The 27,355-nt window shown below is 47.2% G+C and overlaps 1 protein-coding gene across 1 annotated transcript in view; it reads right to left on the reverse strand.

Moving 5' to 3' along the window:
• The window catches only part of LOC135827048 (poly [ADP-ribose] polymerase tankyrase-like), a 102,696-nt gene that overhangs the window by 25,582 nt on the left and 49,759 nt on the right, over positions 1-27,355 (reverse strand). Inside the window, exons 5-6 of the mRNA XM_065339571.1 lie at positions 25,233-25,337; positions 6,069-6,167 (exon numbers count right to left, since the gene is read on the reverse strand). Coding sequence (XP_065195643.1) covers positions 6,069-6,167; positions 25,233-25,337 — 204 coding nt within the window. The remainder of the gene's footprint in view (positions 1-6,068; positions 6,168-25,232; positions 25,338-27,355) is intronic.

Raw genomic sequence — 27,355 nt, forward strand, 5'->3', positions numbered from 1 at the left:
TAGGTGAAATAAAGTGTGGGAATACTAGCCTCTCGTCCAGATCTGAAAGAAGCCGCCAATCATGTGATCCCGACAAAAAACATCGCTCAGACCTTTCCGCTGAGGCAACTAGCCACGGGGGATGTTTTGACCTGGTTTAAAGAAGGTAATGTATGTGCCGTTACAGTCCATTCACAAAAAGATGGGCCCTGGCTCTGGCGAGCTCCCGTATTAGGCGATTTTTCAAGATTTTATCATACACAGTGCAGTGTTGTGAAATTTGAAATTTGAAAATGGTCCAAAAAGGGTACCTGAACTGGGGTTCGAACCGTACAATGCACTGTTGTAGGCAGGGTCAATCGGCCTGGATTTTGATGGATTTTCCCAATTCAGTGCTCTTGGGAAATGGAGTTGCACGTGGTGGAGCATCAGGCAGCTTGGCTCTCTTATGGGGGGCGCTGAGGATATCGACAGGCGGATTTCGCTGGCATCCCAGGCATACGGTAGTATGTTCAGCCTCTGGCTGCGGCGCAAGCATGTGTCAGAAAGGTCCAGGCTCAAGCTGTACAGCTCGCTTGTGCTGCCTGTCCTCCTTCACAACTGTGAGACTTGGGGAGTAACCCAGGCAGTCTTTCAGCGACTGGACTGTTTTCGCCGCCGACAGCTCAGAAACCTGGTGGGAGTGCGATATCCAGACAGAATTACGAATGATGATCTGTATTCCAGATGTGACTCGCAGCCACTGTCGGAGCTTGTTGCCAAGCGATGCCGTAGCCTCACTGGCCATGTGCTGAGGATGAGTGAGCAGTCACCCCCTTGCCTTGCGATGTCCTGCTATTTTCAAGCGGGGTCACGTGGACGAAGGGGCCGTCCCGCGGCTACTCTCCCTACCACCATCATGAAGGACCTGGCAGGGCACGACATTCCTTTGAAGAATGCCAGCGACCTAGAAGGAGCACGAGCATTTGCTGCAGACAAGTCGAAATGGAGATCAGACATTGTTTATGGATGAGTTTTTTGTTGACTGGAGACAGAAGCGGACTGGGCTTAATTTCAGTGTATTCTCATGCATTGTTCTTTGGCCTTTGTACGCGTGCTGTGGTATTATTATTATTATTATTATTATTATTATTTAGTGCTCTTGGGGCAAAACCTGGCCGAAATCCTATTCTCACTATGGCTTGCTTTTTGAAGAAATCGACTTCAGAAACATAATTGGAAGGGGATTCCATAGAGGATTTCAGAGAAAATTCTAAAAAAAACTCCAACGTTTGACCCATTTATGCCCAAAACCTAGAAATCCATCGTTTTCTGAATGGACTGTAGTGGTAGTTTGCTCGGTATTTGACGACTTTTGCTTTGCTGATACTACTTCTGTCATGAATTTACTGATTTGCTTGTGGACGTTGTCATGGCGCCACGTGTACCTGATGGAGTGAGGAAGGGCAGGCGGTGAGAATGTGCCTCAGTGTTGATGTCCGCTGACAAAGAGGGCAATACTGGTCCACAACAGAGTAGCCTCATCGTCTCAGATTGTCAGGCAAATGCAGAGTATAAAGTATCGCGTTCATTTGGAACGATATCGTCTTTCCATAGCCCTCGTATAAGAGTTTCCGCCATGTCATGTTCTCGAACATTGTGTCTGCCCATTTGGTCCAGGCCTCTTGCATTTGTAGGCCCTTTAGGTGCCGGACCTGCTCCTGGCAGTCGCCTTCTCTGATTGTATTGAGGATTTGTTTTCTTGGTTTTACCACGGGTGCTTTTGGTGTCACGAAACCCAGTCCGGCTCTGGGCGGTCGTGGAGCAGGCGTGTCCGATACGGCCGTTTCGGCACATTCCACTTCCACAACCGGCGAGAACTTACGGGTGAACGTTTGTTCTTGTTTTCTGTGATGGCAATACAGTTGAGCGATGTTGTGGTCTTTGCTGTGCTTGATAATGTGCCATTTAATAGTTTGCTGCTGTTTCCATAGTGTTGTGATACACGTGAGCCAGAGGCCTGGCCGTTCTCGATTTCCGGTGAAGAGGATGGCGGTGTTTGCAGCCTTGGGTAGGCCTGCCCACTTTTCAATAAAGGAGAGGCTGATGTGATGAATCATTTTGGCAAAACTGTGACACAGGTCAAGTATCTTAAGGTGCCATGATATTTTCGGGATGATCAGATGTTCATAGAGCCAGAGTTTCTGGTGACCGACAAGGTAAGTTTCATGCACCAGTTTTAAGAGGCATCTAGTAAGGTCAACGAGATCTTTGCGTTGTCTGTGTGTTGTCCGTCAAATTTCGAGATCTTTCACTTTGTCCGTCAAATTTCTCCCCAGAAATTTGAATTGCTCACCATTAAGCGGCAGTACATCCTTGCTGGAAAATGTAAGGCTGGGGTCGAAACAGGTGTACTTGTTGTTAATTAGTTTTGCCGCGTAGGTCCTGCATTTATGTGGGGCAGCTTCCATTTGCGACCAGGACAAAAACTTGTCAACAACATCTAGTTTATTTTGTGCGCCATGGGTTCTGTTACTAAAATCAGCTAAAGCATCTGCGAAACCAGTGTTAGAAGCAGTGATATCTGTCTGCTTGAATTTGTATGAAAGTGCCTGTAGGGGTTTTCCTGGAGGGCATCGAGGAGGACTTGGAAGGTGATATTGAACAGTTTAGGGGACAGAGGGCATCCCTGTAACACACCTATACTGTACCGGAACGTCCGGGTCTGGGGCTTTTGGACGAAAGCACTGAGATGCTCGTAGTAAGAAAATACAAGTCTTCTGATTTTCAGTGGGATATGGTACCGATGCAATGCCGCTTGAATTAAATTGTGCTTTACTGATCCGAATGCGTTCTTTAGGTCTATTCACACAATCGCTATGGAGCGCTTGTTCCTCTTCAAGTCTTTCATGGCTTCGCTACACAGACTAGCATGTTCCACACAGCCTGTTGTGAAGCCTCTAAGATTCTCTAAATTGTCAGGATCGTACGACCACACGGCACGAGGACAACTCTTTTCCTTTAGACAGTATATTTCACTTCATCGAATAATTAACAATGAACACTACTAACACCAGCTATTTATAGCATGCAAAAACAGCGTACATGCAAAAACATATGGATATAAAACTGGACATAACAGCGTATACAGCAAAACACACACAGCGCATATAGCGTATGCCATGCAGCAACATCAGCGGTACGGCGGAGTCGAAAGACAACATTGCGACGAATACAATGCCATAAGCGCGAAGGCCTTTCCCAATTGAGAACTGGTGGTTTGCAACAGCGGGAAAACCTCCCGTCTGCTCTGCTGGAAGCTGCGGTAGTCCACATCAAGTCTGGTTCTCAGCCACTTACGATGCAGTTTGTTGCGCCTGCGTACAAGCGCTGCGAGCTCCGGGGTATACCATGGTGCGACATTGTGGGCACGGTGCTTCCGAGGCCGGAGTGGTGCATGTTGATCTACGAGTGACATGAGACACTCGTGCCACTGGGTCCACATTTCGGTACAGGTTCCCTTCATGGAGCACAGGTTGGCACACTGGATATCTTGCCGAAACAGGTCCATATTGATACGTCTGATGTTCCGTGTCTGTGCAGGAGCTGCAGAAGGAATTCGAATTGGAACCATGTTGAAAGGGGTTGTTACAGCATGGTGGTCGCTGAAGGAGATAGCATGAGTCGTAGCAGGAGAAACACATCCCATTGTGCTATATACTAAGTCAATTGTAGTTGGTGGTCCTCTTAGTCCAATACGAGTGGGGCTGCGTACATGCTGCTGCAGTCCATAACTTGTAGCAATATCAGCCAGCTGCATATGATTACTGCAATTGCGACTGGTGTCAACATTAAAGTCTCCACAAAGTATTGTCTGCGTCGTTGGGCTGCAGGCTTTACTCAGCAGGGCTTCAAAGGAGTCCCGATATGAAACAGTGCACCCTGGTGGCCGGTATAAGCTCCCAATCAGGCATGGCTGATGGCTGGTTTTTCACTTCAATCCAACAGCATTCTATGCCTGGAGAAACGAGATCAGGCCTGGGTTGGCAGTTGAGTTTAGCTTTCCAATAGATGCATACACCACCACCAACATTTCCGCTGCGATCAAGCCTTTCTAAGTTATAGCCTGGGAGGTGGAGATCGCCAGGAGTGACGGATGAGTCCAGCCATGTTTCGCAAATTACAAGTATGTAAGATTTTGTTCCTTCAGCAAGATCCAGAACATCACGCAGTTTGTGGCGCAGGCTTCTGATTTTGATGGACCGGATATTCAGTTCATGAGCAGCAGGGTCGTTGCCTAATCTTCTTCCAGTCATTGCACAGATATATTATCCACATCCTAACTTAGAGATGCAAATGCGTTGCCAACGGTGACACTAAACTTCGCAGCTTGCGTCTCGGGCGGCGAGTCACGCTGATAGCCCCGTGATTTCTGGCCTGGAGTCCGGGCCGGTACTCCACAGGTGTCATCTAGGATATCGCAATCCACGCTGTATCCGCTCTTACTGTCGTCCGTGCGGCTGCTGCTGCTGTTGGTGGTCGTGGTGCTGCTCTGCGCTGTTTGTTGATCTCCACTGGCATCAGACTGGGTGTACTTATCGAAGTTCCACTCTCTTGTGTACACAGGCCTTGGCCAGAAGCGCTTGTTGCTGAGAAACGATTCGTCCGCTGCACTGGCAACAATACTCGCAGTGGAGGATTTTTCTTTTTGAAATATTTTTACGTCAAACACTTGGACATTGTAGTCAGCCTCAGCTGCTCTTGCTGCGATGAACTCCTTCAGCTGGTCTGCAGTAATTGCATGCATCAGATTTCCGACAAACAGGACTCTCTTTTTCGCTGTGGGTTTGGTGGAGGTGATGAGTCGCCATGTGGCGTCCGAATCCTCACTCATCTCTTCAAATTTCGGCAAGCGATCCACACGTGGCGGGGTCAACTCCGAGCTGGGTCCGGGTGCACCATGTGTACGGGAGTTGGACGGCTTGTTGCTTGAGCTGTCAACGTCGGATCTGATACTGCTAGTCAGGTCCATCTCGGGATCAATGGGTCGTGAACTCTTCACAGGTACGGCGGACTGTGAACGACTTTCTGTGCCTGTACTACGTTTTTTTCCATTTCGGCGCTGCTTCTGGCTGGTTGTTTCTTGCTCTCTCTCTCTAGGTCTGCAATGGCGGAGGTCTTTGATTAACAAGACGCACACGTAACATTGCCGATGTCCAAATTTTGGCACAGGCGAGTGTCGGACAGGTCCTCTCTCAGCAGGGAAAGTTCGGAGCTCAATCCACTAATCCTTCGTTGATATCGTTTCTCCTGGTCCTGAAGTTGGCTTTCAAGACGAGCTAGAGTTCTCAGCACTTCTACAACATTGTGTTTGATGCCAGGCAATGAGCGAAGCTGTGTATGGACCTGTTCGGCGCTCACCAGCTGCTCAGTGTGATCTGGGCTAGCCATCCCACCCAGGCTGTTGGGGTTAGTCCCCAAAAGCTACCTAAAAACTACGGAAAAACGGGAGCCTCAAAACACGCAACCTCCTACACCCCTTACACTCAGCCTCTACAGGAAATGTATTACTTATGGATAGAGCCTAACAGAAAGTCCGAGATAGTGAAAATCGACCTACAAGTTATTAGTGGAGTTATTCAACTTATCGTGGGAGAAGTATGTGCAAGAATGCCGATTTCGCATTTTCTGAGATCAGTTATAGTCCTTAATGTGGTTACGTGCAAGGCTTGTGTGCAGTTTCCAGGGAAATTTTGTTCGTTCATATCGTTCGGTCGAGAATTTAAAAAATGTTGCCTTTCAGCGACATGTGAGGCAAAATGGCAAGTCCGGGAAGTGTCAGGACATTACGTCGGTACGACCCTTATCACATGGCTTGGAAAACAAAACGTGCACATGCGCTTGGTAGCCGGGGGGGGGGGGGGGGAGAGGGGGGGGGGGGGGGGCACAATCCAAGGGAGGGCTATATTTTTTTCTCACATGCTCATAGAGACTGGGGCACTCTTAAACATAGAGCACTATTCAAGAGAGGGCTCTAATCGCGAAAGTACGGTAATCCTTCTTTTCTGCTCCTACACAAACAAGCATGCACCAGGGATATCCTGACTTACCGAATCTTTCGCTTCGAAAGGATGTCCAGCATTCAACAGACATTCTAGTACGGACACATGACCTCCGGATGCTGCTAAGTGGAATGGTGTCCCACCCCACTGGAAGTAGCATCGTTAATGAATACAAACCATGTACACACAACACACAAACAAACACATACATGCATACACATGCAGATTCATACACACACATACATACACACACACACACATATACATACACAAACACACACATATCTCATAAGTTCGCATTTGTTTTCTAAACGTAAGGCATTTCGAAACGGGGTTGGGGGGGGGGGGGGTAGCACCCTTTTCGAATAGAAAAATGACAGTTCGCACATTTTCTGGAAGTGTACAACACTGTGCTGTGCATGTGCTAGATCACTTCAGATAACTGTTTTTACATGGTTTAGGTGTGGATCTACCTGTCTTTGCAGATCAGCTAACCCTTGCACTGTATGCATGCATGCAGGCTACTCAGAGGTGTCAAATGTCACACCAGCCTGTTCAAACGGTGTACCTGGCCAGCTTGTTATACAGCAGTACATTGACATTGTACACTGTACATGCACAGCTGTTATGGAGGGGGAATTTGAGGAACTACATGTACGTTTATGTGTGTGTACAGGACCATTGATGACTACACGTCATTGATTGTTCTTGTACTCAGTAATGAATAGTAATAGGTTGTTCATTTGACCGGACGAGACCGCACGACGCTTGCAGCACGAACTGTTCATCAGCCACACTCCACGAAAGCAAGTAGTAGTACTCCTGACAAGTCTTGTTTCGTTCCATAGAGATAATAACGGGGAACTCATCAGAGGAGAAGCAGTTGTTGAATGAAAGGGTTTAGCTGAATAATGCTATTTTATAGAAAAGATATTGGCGCACTGAGGTGTAAACACTCAACTAACTCACATATGTGACATATCAACACAAAAGGGAATAGTGCAGAATGGAGGTGTTCTGAACCCTACCAGACACAACTATCACAAGTGCTAAATCATTCACACTGAGAAGGAGACGTACACAGGAATAGGTTGCGCTAGCTTACACGTCACAAATGGTACTGAGGTAGTGACAAAGATAGGTGAAAAGTAGACGCCAAGTGAAAGCCAACAAATCATCACGGACGTCTAACGTCATATCTGAAGATATCTGAAGATTGTTTTTCAGTAATGAATGTAACTACTGGATGCACTACAGTACTTCACTAGCAAAACATTCATATCCATGTACATACCCAATGCTGTACACATGTACATACCATAGCATGAGGCATGGACACAGGTACAGTAGATCTACACAGAAAATGTGCGATAAGACCTTCGAATAAAGGGGGGGGGGAGGTAAAGGGGGGGGGGGGGGGGTAAAGTCTATTCGAAATGCGTTACGTTTGCAAATAAAATGCGAACTTATGAGATGCTCCGTTAGTTAGTAAAGGCAACACCGGCACTGGCAGAGAGTTCCGCATCCTTATGGATGAAGAATTCATAGGGAATTGATGCCTTCTACAGTGAAACCTGTGACTAACAACCACCCCTTGGGGCCAGAGAAAGTGGTCTTTAGTGGCAGGTGGTCCTTAGTTACAGGTTTGCACAACCCAACCATGTATGGATGTGAGACCTTCCGTGCCTGGCAAAGTGGTCTTTAGTACCAGGCTGGTCGCTAGTCACGGTGGTCTTTAATTACAGGTTTTACTGTACTTAGCATCTGAGATGGGTTGGTCTTCAATTAAGTTGGTTATGGGCTTTGAGCAGTATCAGCGCCAGTGCCGGTTCAGGCAGATCAGCGAAACTGACGGGGGGCTGTGTTGGGGGGGGGGCTGCGGGGGGGGGGGGGGGGGGGATGAGGCGGGTTACTTGGACCCGTTTGAAAAAAGAATTATAAACGAGAGAGCTAGGAAGCTCAGGGCCATATACTATGCTTTTTTTGCCTAGCTCATCATTCATGTTATTGGAACTGATGGAAATGTTTTTTTCCATTGATTGGTTACATCATTGTTTTGCACAAACGTTTCAATCAGTTTGAATATGAGTAAGGCAAAAGTGATTGCAGAATTTATTGGGTTATATAAACTTTCTCTTTGCATTCGAGGGTAATACGACACCATCTACCACCTTGCTGACCTAGGCAAAAAAGCATAGAGATGTTATGTATAGATGTTGTGTATGGAGATGTTATGTTTTTTTTGTTTTTTTTTTCAAGACATAACCAAGGATTCGAACCCGCATTATCGTCCGGTGTGCATTACCCCGATACACTTCGCTTACATACTCATTCTTCCAAGTTGCTTCACGTTATGATCTTGCATTTGAAAGCCCTCTTTGAATATTGTGGCCAGCTGTCTTTGACCAAGGGCGTCACACACGCCACGACCACTACGACCATGGTCGTACCACTTTTCGTCCAGGATAGTCCGTCCAATTCATCGAAAAAAGCAATGAAAATTCAAGGATCTTCGGACTTGTACAAAACATCGCAACAAATTACTTTCATTGCAAGGAGGAGCATACAGACTTGATGCCTAGCACTAGCAGTTAGTTATTGCCCAAGACTCCAGGCGGCTATCCATTACGATAGGCGGTTGGAGTCATGGGTAGGACCAACCAGACGATGGATTCCTCACGAACGCATTCACTGAAAACTTGACAGAAACAGAGCTGAGCTGGCGGCGATCACTGGGTCCAGAACTAACAATTTTCAAGATCTACCGTGTTAAAATGGCGATCAGCACGGTCAAGAGACACTACATGTATGTCACTTGTCAGCTACAACATAATTATATTCTTTCCACAACGACACCTACCTAGCACCTCTGGCTCCTGGCAATCTACTGCAAGCTGATGCGAAAATGCATTACACCCGCGAAAGCCGCGCTTGTCAATGAAAAAGGGAAACGCTTCATTCTCCGAACTAGAAAAGTGTTTGGACTGCTGCTCCACGGCGGCAAAATATTCTGCAGCTGTTCACCGACACGACCCGCTTAACCCAACGATTTACGATCGTTTCGTTCTCCGAGTTTTTTGGTAGCAGCAGCAAGAATTGCGTCCGCGACGACAGGACGAAAGTCTCTCGCAAACTAAAGTCCTGTTGCCACGAAGACAGAGAAGATTCCGCAAGCCCTTTCTTCTGCTTCCAGTGTTGTAGCTCTCCGGTCCACTGGCAGACCTTTCAATCCCACCGAATAAAAAAGGATCTTCTTCTCTCTCTAAAACAACCAAAATATTTGCGACTGTCCAGGCCGGCCGTGTACATAGTGCATGTGACGCTGCGGACTTTTGCAGAACATAACATACGTTTTTGCACAGCGGCTGGTGCTAGAATGAGCAGCACGCTTGTACTTCGGATTTTGCGATTTTTTCGAGGGCAATGGGTTCCTTTTGCCTTGCTTGGCTACCTACAATGTACAGTCAACTTCGCTAATAACGACTGCGGATATAACGACATTTTGCGAATAACGACAGAATTTCCATGCCCAGAGCAAAGTCCCATCCCACTGTAGTACATATATTGAGACTTCGGGTATAACGACACTTCGCGAATAAGGACACATTTTTGATGCCCCGCCGAGTGTCGTTATAAGCGAAGTTGACTGTACAGAAAATACCAAAAATACATGAGAAGTATGTTTTTTGAGCTGCAGTGGGGTTGTCGAATAAGTGCTAGGGGAACCCTCCTTTGCGGCTGTAGAGTACTAAAACGTGCCCTGTTAGCCGAAAAATCCTTATTTTTTCTCAGGGGACACCCCCAACTCACAGCCGCCCTGTGACGCCCCATTTGATGAAACGGTACGGGACAGGCACGGGATAGCGCCAGGTATCTTTTCTGTTTGCACTTCTAGGCTTCTTCCTCGACAGCTCGATCGCCTTTCATCTCTGGTGCGGGTGTAATCTAGTGACTTCACACATGCGTTATAATAGACGAATCCTTTTTTCTGGGTTCGTGAAAAGGGCCACGCGTGCAAGTCAGCTCGTGTAAAGTGCATGTTTTTGTATTTAGTTGGTATGTGGCAGCGTATGGGACAGAGAGACTTTTGCTCCCCGAGCTTGTGTATGTAAATAGTGTTTTACGTCCACCATGACGGCTACAATTCTCAACCATACCACGACGAATTGATCGGCTACATCATTGTACTGCAAAACGTTCCATCTGTTCGAATAGCATGCGTGATGAGCTAGGCCAAAAGGCATACGGTAGGACCCTGAGCGAAAGAAATAAACTTTCTCTTTGCATTCGAGGGTAATACGACACCGTCTACCACCTTGATGACCTAGGCAAAAAAAGCATAGGGATGTTATACATTTTTCATTTCCCCTATTTTTTTAAAGAACCAGACCTGGGATTCGAAACTGCACAATCGCCCTGCATGCATTCCCCCCGATACACTGCGCATACCTACTCATTCTTCCAAGTTGATTCACATTACGATCTTGGATTTGATAGCCCTGTTTGAATATTGTGGCCAGCTGTCTTTGATGGTACGGTACGGGATAGGCACGGGATAGCGCCAGGCATGCCGACGGCACAAACACACAAAAAGGGAATTAAAGCTGTGTGGACCCTGGCTAGCGCCAGACGTTACTGAAGTAACGTCTTTTGCATAGCTACGGGAATAAATTGAGAATATAGGGTGACAACATTAAATCTGTGCTAGTACTCGTTAGCTTTGTACTGCAATCAAGACTGACGTTATGCGCTTTGCTTTGCTGCGTAATTACAAATGAAACCCAGCCTGTTTTCCTGAAAAGAAAACATATCTTGCTTGCCCCATTGTGTTCCTGCAGACAACAGATCGTGCTTCAGCAGTGTTTCTTTTTAGTTTTCCTTTTCCTTTCGTAACATTGCTGTCACCTCGACACTGTATTTCTTCAGCATATCTGACCTAACTGTAGACACTGTGAAGGCAATGACTTGCCAAGCCCTCCGCGGCGAGCTTTACCAGTGCGGCTTGAACCCAAAAGGAAATAAAAGTATTTATTATTTTTACAAGACCGTTAGCTGTCATAGCTATCCCATGGTAGTGAGGTCTGCTCTGGCCTCGAAAACCAGCAACATGACAGTGCGGACACTGCTCGCGAGCCCAGGGGCCCGACCGGAACAAATGTCTCCTCGACCAGGTCAGGTGACGCGGGCTCAATGGACCTCCGCGCTCTCGTATGGGACGAGGTACAGTCGGCTTTTTCGGCCCCTATTGCTGAGAGTACTATATGTTGCACATCACGCAAGGCCAAGGCAGTGCAACTGCTGCCGCCGCTACGCCAGCCCAAGGCCCAGGCTCTTGCAACCCGCCCGTTCAGCCACCTGCACCAGCTGTGCTCAAGGCTGTGCAAGAATGTATCTTGCGAGGGGCGTTCGTAGATATTTCAAGTTTGTTTACTGATATCTTCCATCCCACCCCCACCCCCGAACAATCCGGCTGGCGCATAGCCCGAATACCGATAGCCAGCTAAATATCGTTGAGTCAGATGACGCGAAGCAGGTGTGTCGCAAGGTTCACGATATAGCTACCTGGCTTAGGCATGTACCACATACATGTTTGTTATCACGGCTGCTGCCACACATTGCACTGCTGAACTGTTTGCGTACCCTCAGTTTGTTTGTTTTTTTGTTTAGCTTTATATTACTTCACCAGAAGCACAGGCAAAATCTGCCTTCTCACTGGACGTATTTCCACAGGTCTCGCAAAATGATGAAGGTGGATGAAGGTCGATAAATGTAGGCATGCAGATGGATAAAATCCAATGCAGGTTCTGAGAAGGGTCATCACTGGCGGTGACATGAATGTGGCGGAACGGATGCAATTTACCCCAACCTTATTGTCACAGTGCATTGTGACACGAAGCTGGCACCATTCCTTGCCCCAGCGGCAGCAAGCTGTGACCAACACGTAGTGCTCCTGCTATGTAGTGTAGTTATTATATGATGACTACATGTTCACATGTCATATAGGCCGTCGAAGTCTGACATCACAGCTTCTTGACAACGCATAGTTACTGTGCCAAGTGGTGACAAACGAAAGTCGCGAAACCGGCACTTTTCGTGTTTCCAGTGCCTGCAGCATTCAATGAACACAGCTACAGCATCATTTTTGACCGAGGAGCGCGCAAATGAGATTTTTTTCTCAAATTAACTGCTACTTGTCGCCGAGCTTGTAGTTTTCGCTTTAGCAAGAAGGAGAAGCTGTAGCTGAATTTTTGCTTGGCCACTGCTGTGCCTGTACTGTCATCCGGCTTTACATGTAGTCGCCGGCCAAGAAGCAATGATGGGTGTCTCCGTTACTTCTATCGCAGCGATTGCTGATTTCTTTTAGTTCTGAGACCTACCAACTCTGGGTTCGTTTCCTTGTCCAGCGGCAAGCGAAAACCAGAACTCCTATCTCTCAGGTGCTGGTGAACACTCAGCAGGAAAACACTGCATGATGGCTAGAGAGCGAATGAGAAAATTCTTAGTAAAACAAAATTTGAAGTCGCGATCTTGCACCAGCGCGCCCCTGTCAAAGTGATGCCGTGACCATCGGAAACACGACAAGTGCAGGTAACGCGACTTTTGTTTGTCACCACTTGGCCTTGTAACTACGTGTAAGTACGAGTTTTCAGGCAGTGTGACGTAGGCATTTCGACAGCCTAATGCGCATGCGTAAGAAAAACATGGTCTTTCCTCTTGGTGAACTTGAAGAGTACTTTGTGTGAGCGTAGACACAACAATGGCGACAAAGATATTACAAGTAATATTAATGGAGTCGTTCTGGTACTACAGTCGTGATAGTTACGAATTGTTTTCATTGCCATGGCAAAGGCCATGATAGAGCTATTTGACAGCGGAGATTTTGATGAATGGCGAGAGAAACTGGATTTTTGTTCTTTTGTGCAAACGAAATCGAAGTTCTGGCGGCGAATAGCAGTACGGCTGAAAAGACTCGTTGTGAAAAACGGTTATCAGCTTATCTTATCTCTCTTCTGGGAAAAACGGTTTACTCCACACTGTAGACTCTTTGTTTACCTAAAGCTCCGAGTGATTTGAGAATCAGGAGACCGGGGGAAAACTGACGGATCATTACAAGGTTCAAACATCACGATCGAGCGTGACGCACGCTTTGAGGAACTGTAATCAACTTCCGACCGAGTCAGTGACTGACTTTTCGCATCGACTGCAGTGCAGTGCTTGAGACTGCAAGTGTGAGAGCCATTTGGATAGAGCACTATCGGACCAGCTCATCAGTGGTTTGCGGAGTGTTGCAGTGCAACGATTAATTCTGGCGAAGCCAGACGGAGATGGCGACAAATTTCAGAAAATCAGTAAGACTACTCTGAGTGAGAAGAGTGCGGCAAAGTTTACTGCAGAGATGCGTCCTGACACTACGTCTCTAAATGCTGTAAAAGTCGTCAGATTCGAGGTCGAGGCGTACCTCTACTGCCACTTGTACTCGAAACCGCACACCAGCAAGGTCGACAAGTCATGGCTTGTCTGGTGTAAAGAAAACGTTTTACCGGTGTGGTTCAGAGAGTCACTTGGCGGACGGGTGTACCCACAAGTCGACGAAGTGCCGTTTCTTCAAGAGCATGGGACATCTGGAGCGCGTTTGCCAGTCGAAGAAACGCCAACAAGATACCCATCAGTTGGATGACGACACGACGTACGATGATGATGATGATACTGGTGAGAGTGTATCGTTGTTTCACGTGTGCAATATATCTCAGTCTACTGAAAAGGGTTCTAATGGTCCACTGTTTGTACCGGTCACAATGAATTGTTATTTGTCGAAATGGAATTAGACACAGGCAGCGATGTGTCAATTTTGACGAAAAGTGATTTCAAAAATGTGGTGGTGATAAGCGTACATTGCAGAAATCAACAGTTCTGCTAAAAGGGTTTTCCGGTACTAAGATCGAATGTACTGGGGAAACTACAATGTCAGTTACGATTGCCAGGAATACCGAGAATGTCCCAATACGGGTGGTTGAAAACGACCGTCCTTCCTTATTGGGTAGAGATTAACTGAATGTTTGCGGAAAGTGTTCACCGCATCCTGGGTACAGATACAATCAAGAAAGGAGGCATTATTCAAGCAATCGTCACTGGGTAAAATGAAAGGTGTTCAAGAGATCCTGGATGTACATGACTCAAAACAATGTTCTTCAAGCCACGATCTGCGCCATTTCACATCCGAGCACAGCCCACCAATAGTACGCAATTTTAAGCAGAGATAGTAGCAGCAAAACAACTAGTTGAGGAAGCTGTTCCCAGAAAACCAGTACAGGGCACCCCAGCAAGCGTTCACCACCAATGCTCGAGAGCTAAGAACAAGTTATTATACCTTTTCAAGCCAGAAGCGCATACCGTAAAGTCGCGGATAATAGCCGGGCTTATAAGCATATAAGCCGCTTTCTCCATCAGGCTATAATGAAAACCAGGCTTGTATGCAAATCATGCTTATATGCACCAATGGTATTCGCGACAAGCGTACATCTACCACTGACTACCGGAGACAGTTTTACTATGCACCGTACATCGCGCATGCACTCTTGACCTACCCGATCCGCGCTTGCATAGAAGCCAGGCTTCTATGCGGGACAGGCTTATATGCATTTGACCCGTTCGATTTTCAAGCTTCTATCCGCGATGTGCTTGTATGCAAACCCGGCTTTTATCCGCGACTTTACGGTGTATGCGCTCTGAAACTATGAAAATTCGCGCATTATATTGCAGTGCTTTGACAAGTAACTTTATTAATGCGATTAATAGTATAAGTGAAGCGGACATTACAAAATGATGAATGAGAATACATGTATCTAAAATGGTTGTTCCTAATCGATTTTCTTGAGACTATCATCAGGGAAAAATCGTCTCACAATAGAGGCTATACGGAAAACAAACTACTTATAGGTTATAGGATAGTGGGGAGTATACAAGGTGAGGTGTGAAGAAAAAAAAAAACTAAAGTGGGAGAGAAGACGAAAGAAATTAGAAGAAAAGATGTGAGAGTGTTCAGACGGTGTGAGCTACTACAAAAGGTGAGTGAAAGTGTACAAACTATCGTAACTCCGTGAAACATAAACGCATAGCAACAATCAATAAACCGTTGGAAAGGTCTTGAGCTCATCTTTTCGGTGATAACGTTTTTCACGATAGGATAAAGATTCACTGAGCAGTGACAAGATGAACACGGAAATCACGGCCCAGAGCGAACGGGAAATTTTGGTTCATGACTTTTCAATTTTTTGTAGCGTACTAGGAGATTTCCCTTTGGCAAATCTCATGCTTGATAGGCATCAAATGAAGCGCTGGGCTCTCTGCTTCGCAGTGCAGTTTGAATCTTGAAACTCGGTTGAATTTGGCAAGATGGCGAACAAGAACGTGAAATTGAGTTGTTGTGACGTCCTGATTGATGGTGGAGTAGTTTGGAGGGAGGTGGAAGTGACTAAGTGTCTATGTTTGGCACGTCGCATGCTTGATAGGCATCAAATGAAGCGCTGGGATCTCAGCTTCGCCATGCAGTTTGAATTGTGAAAAATGGTTGAATTTTGTCAAGATGCCGACCAAGAACGTGAAATTGAGTTGTTGTGTCGTTCCGAGGCACGGTGGAGTAGTTTGGAGAGGAGGTGGAAGTGGCTCTGGTGTGCCTATGTCGCTGAGGGCTACTATGATGTATTCGCTTGGTCCTAAACTTTCCAACAAGCCCAGGATGATGAAATCCGTCAAGGTTGAGTGAAATGAGAATAAATTTCTTTCGGACCTGTGCGCGCAAACTTCACCAAGAGAGTCAGTGCACTGGACAGCCGGCCTATTGGAGAAAAGGGGCCCAGCATGCAAAGGGTTAAGGCATGAGGTGGATAAACGTAGGCATGATGGATAAAATCCAACGCAGGTTCTCAGCACAGCAAATTTGCAATGACAATCGGTACCTGTATGTGAAGGCCTTACTACATCGACTGGAATGGCAGCACTGCTCAGTCTGATTGTGCTTGAGCAGCTGCGGCGACACCCCGAAATTCCTCCATGTGGAAACGAGGCAGCAAATCGGCAATGCAGTTAGACTGGCCAGCAACGTGAGCAGCAGTGATGGTGAAATTGAAGCGGGTGCACACAAAGAACAGCTCCCTGAGCAGGGTCCTCACTGGCGGTGACATGAATGTGGCGGAGCGGATGCAATCTACCACAGCCTTGTTGTCACAGTGCATTGTGAAACGAAGCTGGCACCATTCCTTGCCCCAGGTACAGCAAGCTGTGACCAAACCGTAGTGCTCCTTCCACCCAATGTTGTGAGCGAGTTGCACAAGCAACCAGGTCCCTTGAAGCCAGCGGCCGCTGTAGAATGCGCCCCAACCCAGTGTGCCGCTGGCATCAGTGAACAGCTCCAAGTCTGGAGATGGTGTCCCATCTGGGAACAGCAATAATGACTTTCTGTTCCATTATTCCAGGAGCCTTAGCCACCATTGAATATCTATCTTGCACTCGGTAGTCAGACTGATGCGGTAGTGAGGCTGCTGGTTGTGACTGTAAATAGACTACAGGCGCCGCACGAATATCCGGCCGGGTACGATGACTCCTGCAGCGAAGGAGAGTTTCCCCAGAAGAGATTCGAGTCTGCGCTTACACATGGTGAGGTTGATGCTCGCTGGAGTCAACAGGCGCTTGATGTCAGCCAAATTGTCGTCAGGTGTCAGGCTTCCATCTTCTCACAATCCATGATGCTCATGAATGTCAGGATACGAGACGGGCCTTCTACCTTTGCAGGTGTGAGCTCCGAGGTATGACAACTCACGCAGGGGAATAGCCAGCTGCCGCGTCGCCACTGCTTGGCCCGCGGTCGTGCATAAGTATTCGTCCAGGAAATGCAGCAAATTAGGAATGGAGAATTCGTGGTGCATTATCCATTCGATGGTGTTTGCCACGGCATCAAATACCGCCAGGCTAGAGCGGAGCCCAAATGGCAAAACACGGTCGTAGTAGTACTTCCCCTGCCACAGGACACCGAAGAGATGCCAATCCGGTATTTTTGCGAAAAGCGCTCTTCACATCAAGTTTATAGAGGTAGTCAGGAGACAGGGAGGACATAATGATGTTAATGGCTTCATCATTGCTGATGTACTGCGAAGAGAAATGCTCGCCGTCAACGCTGGAGCCAGCAGGGCTGGACAGGTGGTGTATCAAGTGTAGCTTGCCATTCATTTTTGGAACGACGCCAATGCCAGAGCAGTACATAAATGGGAATGTGGGTGAATCAAATGGGCCAGCCATGTAGCCAGCATTGCAGGAACCAGTGAGTTGTGTGCTGATGAGAGGTTTGACGAGTGCTGGTTAGTTATGCAGTTGCTGGTAAAGACAATATCAAAGCCGCAGAGGAGGCTGTTAATAACATACAAAGCCAATGAACTGTCAGGGTGGCTACGGAGCAGTAGTTTGAAGCGAGAAACAGAGAGAGGTGTGTGGACAGCAGTACATGCGCTTGTGAAATCAGTAGAACTTGAAGTGCAAGGAGAAATATTTAAAATCGCGGTAGCTTGCAGCCAAAGCAGCAGAGTTACTGGCGCCTACCGCACTTGGATCCGACATACAGACATGGGCGTACTTGCACATGCCCAGACTGCAATGCTCAGCATTAAAGTTGCGGCAGATTGGTTGGTCATTAGACACCGTACGGCCTCCGTTGAAGGATTGCTGGTTGCTACGTTGGGGACGAAAGGGACACTGGCTGCCTCCGGGATGTACGAGGCGGCATGACTCACATGTGGGCTTTGATCGGCTAGTCACTGGCATGTGCCACAGATTAATGTCGATGACGTCGAAGTGCTTGCCTGCCTGAGCAGCAATGGCAGAGTAAAACTGGTTGTAGTACGACAGCCAAGCCTCCAGATAGTATTGCCTGTTGGCAGTAACAATGGTAGCTTGGTATGAGAGCATCTCCTGCAGGCGGGACGGGTTGGCAGAACACACGACACTCATAAAGAGAGTCCTTACCTTCGCCATGTCGGCAAGTCGTGGACGCGTCGACAAACTGGCTGGGCAGCGCCACCTTCCACCACCTCCAGAGACTTGCCGCCACTGCTGAACTTCAGCTGAAGCTGGCATGGAGCGGAATACGAAGTTGCCATGGTATCGAGCAGCAACTTGGTGAAATGTACAGAGTCACCCTTCATTATTTTCTCTCGTAAAGTCTGGGGAACGGCGAGATTACCAGCGTTGGGAGACTCCGCCGGAGGTTAAGTTCCAGATCCAGGGGCAGTAATGGTGGCCAGCATTGGAGCGGTGGCCTCCGACAAGGCAACGGTGATGGCGGAGTGTACTTCCTGCCGCACAAACTGCCGCAAATTGTCATTCCTACTCTGGCCTGGGACTAGGGAACTCGGAGAGGCTGCCGCAATACTCTCCAGATGCTGCTCTTTCTCCTGCTCTTGCGCCCGCTGCAAGAATGCCGTGGCCGATGGGGCGCAAAGTTCCCGTGCCGACGAGCTCGACGTGTCCTCTATACTGATCAGCAAACGGGCAAGGAGCGGGGGCTTTGTTCTCTGCTTATTCAGCCCAAGGCCTTCCAGCTCGGCCCGCAAGTCCGACACGTTCATACAACGTGCTTCAGAGGTAGACAACATGTTTGTCATGCAGTAAATGGCTGCGAAGCAACTACAAAGAGTCTTGATAAATAATTCTATTCTCCAAGCAAATAAATTCCGGTGGCTGCTCAGTACCACTGCAAAGGAAAAGCACAAGCCTAGGTGAGCACAGCAAGAGCTACCCAAGGTGATTTGGGCACGCATGCACAGCAGTTGTGCGCCTGTAAAGCCAGCTCAGTCGCAGCACGAAATAGAGAGCAGCGCATCGGTCTTATCGCTAACTAGGGTTAGCCCAAAAGCTAATCCAACATTTAAAATAAAAAATGTTCCACTGATGATAGTCACGAAAAAACATTTGGGAATTTTTTTCTTTTTTAATAATTGTTTATCCGTGTACATGGCTATGAGTGCACAAGTAGTTTTATTCATTGCTATTTACCACTATTGTCTTCTCGTAGGTTATTGACATAATTATGTGTACATGGACACATTTTCCCATGGCAGCACCAGTCATCTATAAGCAGCTCTGACCTTCTCTGTAAGGGTTACCTGACGGCAAAAACGTGTTTTCATGCCGTCATGAAATTGCTTCGAATACTCAATGGCTGGTGGACTGGTCTCATTCCTGCAGACATCGCTAAAAGAAACTGGACGAGGGGAAGAACACGCGAGAGAGGCGTTACCAGGTGCAGTACAGGTGAGAGGGGCCTCAGCTTCCATTGAGGCTGGCATAAGTGGCTCGGTACCTGTAGCTGATTGTGGTGCGCATGGGGTAGTCGGTCTCGGAACCCTAACAGGGGGGGGGGGGGGGGGGGTGGATAGCGGTCGTACTGAGGCAACAAACTCAGGCTATTCAGACAATGCAGCAGCAGGTGAGACCAATTCTCTGACATGCTGGCGGTTATGAAGCAGAATCGGGACACCATCGGCTACTTCCACTATCCTCTCGTACTGCTCCACCACCGTCCACAGCTTGCCTGGATCATTGTTTCCGTCATGGAGTATCACCCAGTTGACCGCCTGCAGATCTGACAAGGCTTTCACTCCTAGATGTTGAGAATGGCAGATGTCGAACAGAACCTGGTTCAGTCGTCGACGGAAAGGGAAATGAGGCTTGAGTGCCACCAATCGTTCCTTGACGAGACAATGGAGTTGTTCCACCATGCCATTGGAATGGAGATTGAGCGGATGTGACAAATGCCGAGATGCTGCAAGAAAGTGGCCATCTGCTCCGATACAAACTGCGGCCCATTATCTGAACCATTGCAGACAATAGACCGAATTGGCCAAACACTTCATCTAGCTCATCCACGATAGCTGTAGTCGTTGTAGAGGACAGTACCTTGAGAATAGGGCTCCGGGAGCCATATTCAACCAACCAGGGGAAGAGAATGAAGTGGCCCTCAATAGATAGCAATAGATGCCAGGTTGATCACCAGCTTCTCCCACACGCCTCAGTGGGAAGAAGATCATGTGGACTGTTTGCGCGACGTCGCCAACACTCGAAGCAACATTCCACATACAGACAAGCGTCCTTGGTGAGCCCTGGCCACCAAACTCTCTGCCGGAGGGAATGTTGAAAGGCTTCCTGGCCCGGGTGTCCCTCATGCACTAAAGCCATGATGGTATGGCATAGCCCGTCTGGTATCACAACACAATACCAACACACCGTCAGCTTCTGTGAGTTGATCTCTGACGGCTGCTCAGCACGTGAGGCACCTTGCGAGGATGAGGTGAGCATATGCTGGGAACTGTGGAGTGTTGCGTCATGTTGAGTAGAACGGCGGATTTCCTCAAGGTTGACTGATTTTGCCTCAAGAACCATGTTGACGTACTCGTGCAATGAGCGGGACTCAGCTGGAGACAAGACAGTGGTTTTCAGCGGAGCACGAGACAAAGCGTCAACGCACAACAGTTGCTTTCCTGGGATACCCTTGAGTTCGTACAAATCATATCATGCATCAGAGATGATAACCAATGCTGGAGACATGGTTGAACGTCATCAAATGTTTTCTGAACTATATGGAGGAGTGGTCTGTGATGCATGAAGACGTCCTCATCCCGGCCCAAAACGTACTGGCAGAAGCGAGGTAAAGCGAATACCACACTCAACATGTCACGCTCCATCTGCGAATAGCATGTCTCCCCATCAGTCAATGATCGGCTGGCGCAAGTGACCGGCACCCACTGGCCCTTGCCGCAGTGCTGCCTGAGAATAGAGCCCAAATCTTGAGGTGAAGCATCGCATCTGACAGCCGTACGGACTTCTGGAAATGGGCGGAAGTACGCCCGTGTCTGCAGAAATGAAGCGACTGGCTGCTTCACTGCGTTGAATGCCGCAATCGGGCTCTCAGTAGCTACAAATGGTTTGGTTATCGTAATCAACTCCTCCCCAATAGTGTCAAGCATGAGGATTACCGTTAGATATTGGCGTCCGGTTTTGTACAGTTCGTTTTCCCGAAGCCTCTTCCTGTATCTCTGATATTGCTGACCCACCCAAGGTGGGTGATGGGTTGCTTTGCTGCTTCGAATTGTAGTTAGACCGCATTGTCATGTTATTAACTGGTCTCGTGATCGTCTTGTAACAGTCGGCATTCTTTGTTGCGTGGGACTTAGGTTGTGCACATTTCCGCTGCGCTCATCTTTTCCTCTTTAGTCCTAACCAACCTCGAACCTTCCGATTTGGATCCTGCTTTGCACACTGGAGATGTGTTAGAGCTAAGTCTTAGGTCGTTGAATGTCTCAGTAGCCTGTCAGTTTGTTCCCTGTTATTGCACGTTATAACTGTTTATGATCTTGGCACGGTCGTGGATAGTTGCTTCATAATTCGTTCCCATGTGTTTTTTTCTTCTTCTAGTTTACATTGATGTAGAAAGGAAAGGGAAATAATTATAGATACGAGTTGAGAGTAACTCTCCATCACTCTAACCAGATAACCTTCCAAGTTGGAAGGCTGTCGGTAAGCGCTACGGAGATGTGTTGAAGCTAGGTGTAAGGACGTCGAATGTCTCAGTACTCTGTCAGTTTTGTGCCTAGTTGTTGCACTTTCTGACTGTATATAGTATCTGGTTAGAGTGATGGAGGGTTTCTCTCAAGTCGTATCTATATTTCCTTTAATCGTCATTTCTGTATACTTTATTCTCACAGTGTGAAACAGTGGAGACAATGTCCAATACAACGATGGATGTAGGAAGAAATGGTGAAGAGGAAAATTAGGATTCAAACAAATTTTCGTACAACACTCAGGAACTGTCGTTGTCAATGAAACAAAATTGAACGGTTATAGAAAGAAAAAGAACATGTTTACATTATTCCCTGTACTAAGCCATGATGAGAAGGGAACGAAAACGTTCGGTTACTAAATTGGCTTTACTTAACTGTGTGGATTGCGCCGGTGCTGACAACTTTTCTTTCGAAATTGGATACGCCTCCAATTATTTCCTTATGTTATAGAAATTCAGAAAGTGGTGTACATCACGTGACTGCATTGTCAGTAAAAGGGGGTTTGTCAACTGACTACCACTCTATTCAGTAGCTATTCACTCGGCGTATGCGCTGAATGAAAATTCTTTTCTTCGTGATGTCGAAAACCTTATTGACGTTTCGGGCCCGTCACCCATCATCAGAACCATTTTCTGACGATGAGTGACTGGCCCGAAACGTCAATAATATTTTCAACATCATTAATAAAATAATTTCATTCAGCTCATGCGCCGAGTGAATAGAAAATGGATATAGCGGTTGTCAGTTGACAAACCCCCATTTTACACATTATAGAAAACTTACGTAAAACAACACCAATACCAACAGGAGTGATAAACACAAGTGTGAATTCTAGCAACGAAACGAAGAGAAATCACGAATGCATGTGCTAATGAAAAAAGAAGAGAAAGAACGAAGGACGAAGTAATAACACAAACAGCGGTGCATTTCACCAGAACTCCAGCTCCCTTCTATCCTCTCTGATCCCCTTCGCTCAGCCTTAATCTTAGCTTGTGTCTCCCAGTCATGGTACCATATACGAATATCAGTTCTCTTCATCTTCCTAACCTATGGTGCACTGCTTTTACTATTGTGTTATGTCATATCTCAATCTGAAATTCTCCCCATTATCGTTTGCAAAGGTGCTTCCCCCTTGGAAGCACATGTTCTTTTCTCCTACGTATCGGCTCACATGAGTAACGATGAATCCGAGACCTTTGGTCGGAGGAGTTACTTTTGCCCCGCCTCCACTTCCATCCAATATGCCACCACCCTGCTTTGCAGCATCTGATGGTTATGTGGCATTCAGTGAAAAATAAATAAATTAATTAATTAAATAAAAACACTACCGGCCAAGGTTGGCCACACCAAACATGACACGTTACTTGAACCATTTATACCTAATTATACCATCTTTCTGTCTTCAGGATGCTGAGTCGAATGGTCTTGGTTCGAGGGATTTGAGACGCTCCCTTCCTCCTTTATCCCCAATCGAACTCCCGCTCTTCCACCGAAACTGGGTGACCCTATCCGAGGGGGATTTAGGAAAGGGTTTGCTCCCACACTGGAGCTCGCGCTATTCCGCCGACTTTACTTGACACTTGACTCCGGTGTGGGAGCAATCCATTTCCTAAAAAATCATCGCCGAAGTCGCAACCACTATTTTCATACTTCCTCCGTTAACAAAAACTTCGTGATGGATTTTGATCGACATGAAAACGCTTAGAACAGGTCAAGAACACTTTGTATCGACTGCAAATCACTGGACGAAGGTGATTCAGCCTATGTACAGCGTCTTTACAAAAGAAACTGTTGGTGGAATGAGCAGAGAGTTCAGTTTGCGTCGCTTTCGCTCGACTCATTTTTGACCTGCGTCGCTGTCGTCATCTGCTGCACGCGAGTCGTCATCTCTCTCGAGTCGTTGTTCAGCTCATTTCAGCCTTGCCTCAGCTTCTTTGATCACACTCCGCTGACCTTGATGTCGCCGTCGTTCAAGTTGGTAGGCTTTCAAGCTGCGTGATCCGCCGCAATGGCGATTACTCGTTTCCACCAGGGAGTCGTGAAAAATATTTACGACATCCTGGTTTCATCTTCGCGAGGAGTAGAGGCACAGCCAAACTGATTCTATTTTCTCTAATGAATTCCCCTGCCAGCACTGAACGGCAGTGGCTAGCAAGTCCAGTCGACTTTCTTTAGCGACGAGACTCGCATCGGACTGCAGACTTCTGAAAGAATGCATGGTCATCAGCATTCCAATCTGGGCTTTGCGCAGGTTGAACAAGAACTTGAGTTCAGAATTATTTTCATTGAGCCGTGCGATCGGAGCAGCTCCTTGTTCACTCGCTCATTGTGTGGGCTCGCTGCTCCGTTTTATCGCTCTCTATCACTCTCCAACTTACTCAGTGCTAAAGTGGTAGAGAGGCCAAGCAGCGCAATATCCCCTCGGAGAAGTGGTATTTTAGTTTCGCTCGCCATGACTGTCATCACCTATGTTTAGACAGCGCAACCATCGATTCCGCTCGGCTTGTTGTGAAAGGTCGCTTTTCTTGTATTGTACCTCTTTCATGGCATGCCTGGGAAGGCCAAGAAATTGATTGCGACTCATTTCACGGCAGTTTGTGCCAAAATCAGCCCCTCAAAAATCCATCACGAAGTTTTTGTTAACGGAGGAAGTAGAGGGGGATTTGTATGCAAAATGTCACTAAAAGCGCCATTTCGTTCTTATGAAAGCACGGATGAAAGCTATTGGCCCATATGTTGTAGTCTTTTGGATGCTGAGTCGATAGGTATTGTTCCAAGAAGGCTGCGGTGCAGCGTTTGGCCTTTATTTCCCAATCAAACACGGGTGAGTAAGCGGTCACGTGCTTGTGCGTACACCAGTCACCTGGTCATCGTACCTGCAGGCTACACATTTTTTGACACCAAGGTTCAACTCAAGGGTGCAAAGGGGGTTCAACTCGAGTGACAGGAACGCGCCCAAACAGGCTGTAAGTTGTAAGGAGCTGAGCGGCTCACTTTGCACCAGATGTACAAGTCATTGCCTGCCTGCTGGTTGTTTCACCTACTGCTTATTCTTCCAGCCACGAACGCCACATCGGAGAGGTCATTCAGTGGACTTCGCAGCCTGAAGACGTTTATTCAATCCACATAAAGCGGTATCAATCATCTTTCTCCAAAGTATGAGAATTCGCATACATCAAGGGGTTATACAAATGATTTCATAGAGATTTTCGAATGGACACACTAGTATACGAGCGCAAATCAGCAGATTTTCGAATATGTACAATATGCGGCGCTGTGCCACGATCACTCATGAATCTGTGACTTCGCCAAAAACATTTCAACTGACGATGTAATTGTATAACCTGTATAGGTGCACTACATGTACTGGTACATTGTAGTCACTTGATTCGGTCCTATCATTTTAAGGTACAAAATGTCCCTCCGGACCAGTCAAATATGTGGCAGCTACGGCCCTGGCATACATGATGCCGTGCACTATGTCCACATGCGCACATCAATATTCAGCACATGAGGACAAATGGTTTGGTGTCCTTGAAAATACTTGATGTCACAAGAGTTTGTTGCAAAGCACATTTTATAGGTGCATTCCACCTCCAAAGCTCACCCTATCCTGGACATTAACTGCTATGCCTTTTCTCATCAGCAGCTCACACAGTGCTTTATGTCCATGGGCCGCGCAGACTTGTAGAAGTGATGCTGGGCTGCAGTTCTATTAGGTCACCATAGCAACAAACACACACATACACACACATACACATTCTTAAAATCACTTGCAAAGCATACAAGTTCCAGATTTTTCCTTTCTATTGCGGCATAGTACCGTACACATGTACTCGAAGTACAATTGACTTCTCCAAGAACACAGCATATCTCATCTTAGTGTGTGTGTCGTAGAGGACGGGGACATAGTAAATGCTGGCTGGAACTTTAAAAAAAATTCACAATAATACTTGCATCAGTGGTGCCTATGAACTGAATTCATAACCTCAGATTAGTGATACAAAGAGTACATAACCCCAAGAGTGTACAACTGACCTTTATCCAGTGCTGCCATGCCAGAACTTCACATCACTCGTGGTTCAAAAGGTTACGCTGGCAAGCAGAGCAAAGTGACTAGAGGAGAGTTTGGGTTCAACCCTCTATCTATCAAGCACAGTGTGAAATTCATGTGTGCAAGCTCGTCATGTGATGTGCAGTTCTGCCATCTCATAACGTGTTACAACAAAACTGCAGTAGCACACTCTTAGGGGTTGTGTACCCTTGGGAGAACTACAGTACCTTTTCCCTTATCGTTCAACTCTAAGTAGTATGTGTCGGGCGGGTTTTGTGACTGGTACATGGCCCAGCCCTTAAAAATGGGGTACTATTGATAGTACCTCATGTTTGGGGGTAAAAAAACCGGGCGCCCGGTTTTTACGTACAAAAATGATTTTTCGGGTGTTGGAGGTGGTGAAGGGGGTATGACATCATGATTGTACCCCAATGGTTGTACCTGATCATTGCCCCGGATGGGAGTGGGTATAAAAAGTAGATACTTCAAGTACACTTGGTCCGACTTATTGTGTGCTTCGGTTCGAATGTCAAGCAACTAAATTCAAATAATCTCAGGACGGAATAAACTTTCCAGCTACATAACACTTTCCTTCAATTGTCGATTTGTGATGTTGAAGAGGAAATAGCTCTAACTCCAAAGGAGGCAGCGCCTCAAAATCCTAGTCGACTCACGCATTTCGCGTCCAAAGTTTGTCGTCAGAGAACTCCTGTTGCTTCTTGCGCAACACAGAGAAGGCCTGGTGCTGAAATCAACACCCCAATGCGATGGAGAATTGTCACGGGGTACCAGCAACTCCTGGGCGATCGTTCTCGAGTGCCTCCTGGCGGATTGAAATCACCGCAGTCGCTGTTTCCTTCGCAGAATTTCAGTGAACTCGTCATCCAGAAACTCGTGCAGAAAGCACCAGCATCGCGCCGTCCACTTTGCTGATCTCTCTCGCAGTCGTTCACGATGTGGCGGTTCACGAATGAAGATTACGGAATAAATCGCCGAGAAGTAGTTGATCGAAATAAATAACCACGGCTGAGGTCGCCTTTCAGGCGACAACCTGGCTGGAAAACTGAAGCGCAGAAAGGGTGAATTGTTCTGCGGATACGGTGCGTGAATGGTGCGGAGTTCTCGGAGCCGCGATCGCGATACGTCATCGCTACATCAAGCTTTTGCTAAAGCTCCGTCACGAGATCTCCCGTATCCGGCTCCGGGGTCAGTGGATTCGTAAAAGTAATTAGATACTACGGAGGATTAGCAAGATGAAATTCGCGTTCGCGTTCGCTCTCCAAGGAAAGTCGAACTCAGTGACGGAATTCGCGTTATGAGAAGGATTAGCAAACAGAATTCGCACATGCATGACTTTGACACGACGTACATTGCGTACAGACAGTACAGCGTGGTAAATTTATGACTGCCATGACACGAATCCGCGATTCGTGTTCCGACTACTTTTCCGAACGAAATATGCGAAAGTACGCAATCCAGTTCGCGAACTGAAAAATGTTTGCGAACGCGAACGCGAATTTCGTCTTGCTAATCCTCCGTACTAAACAGGGAAGAGCACGCATGGTTAGACGTGTCGACACAGATCTGTTTCAGTACGCGCCATCCCTAAGGTCGCCTTTCAGGCGAAAGCCTGGCTGGAAAACTGAAGCGCAGAAAGGGTGAACTGTTCTGCGGAT

This window comes from Sycon ciliatum, chromosome 11 (genome assembly GCF_964019385.1).
Source record: "Sycon ciliatum chromosome 11, ocSycCili1.1, whole genome shotgun sequence".
Lineage (NCBI taxonomy): Eukaryota > Metazoa > Porifera > Calcarea > Leucosolenida > Sycettidae > Sycon > Sycon ciliatum.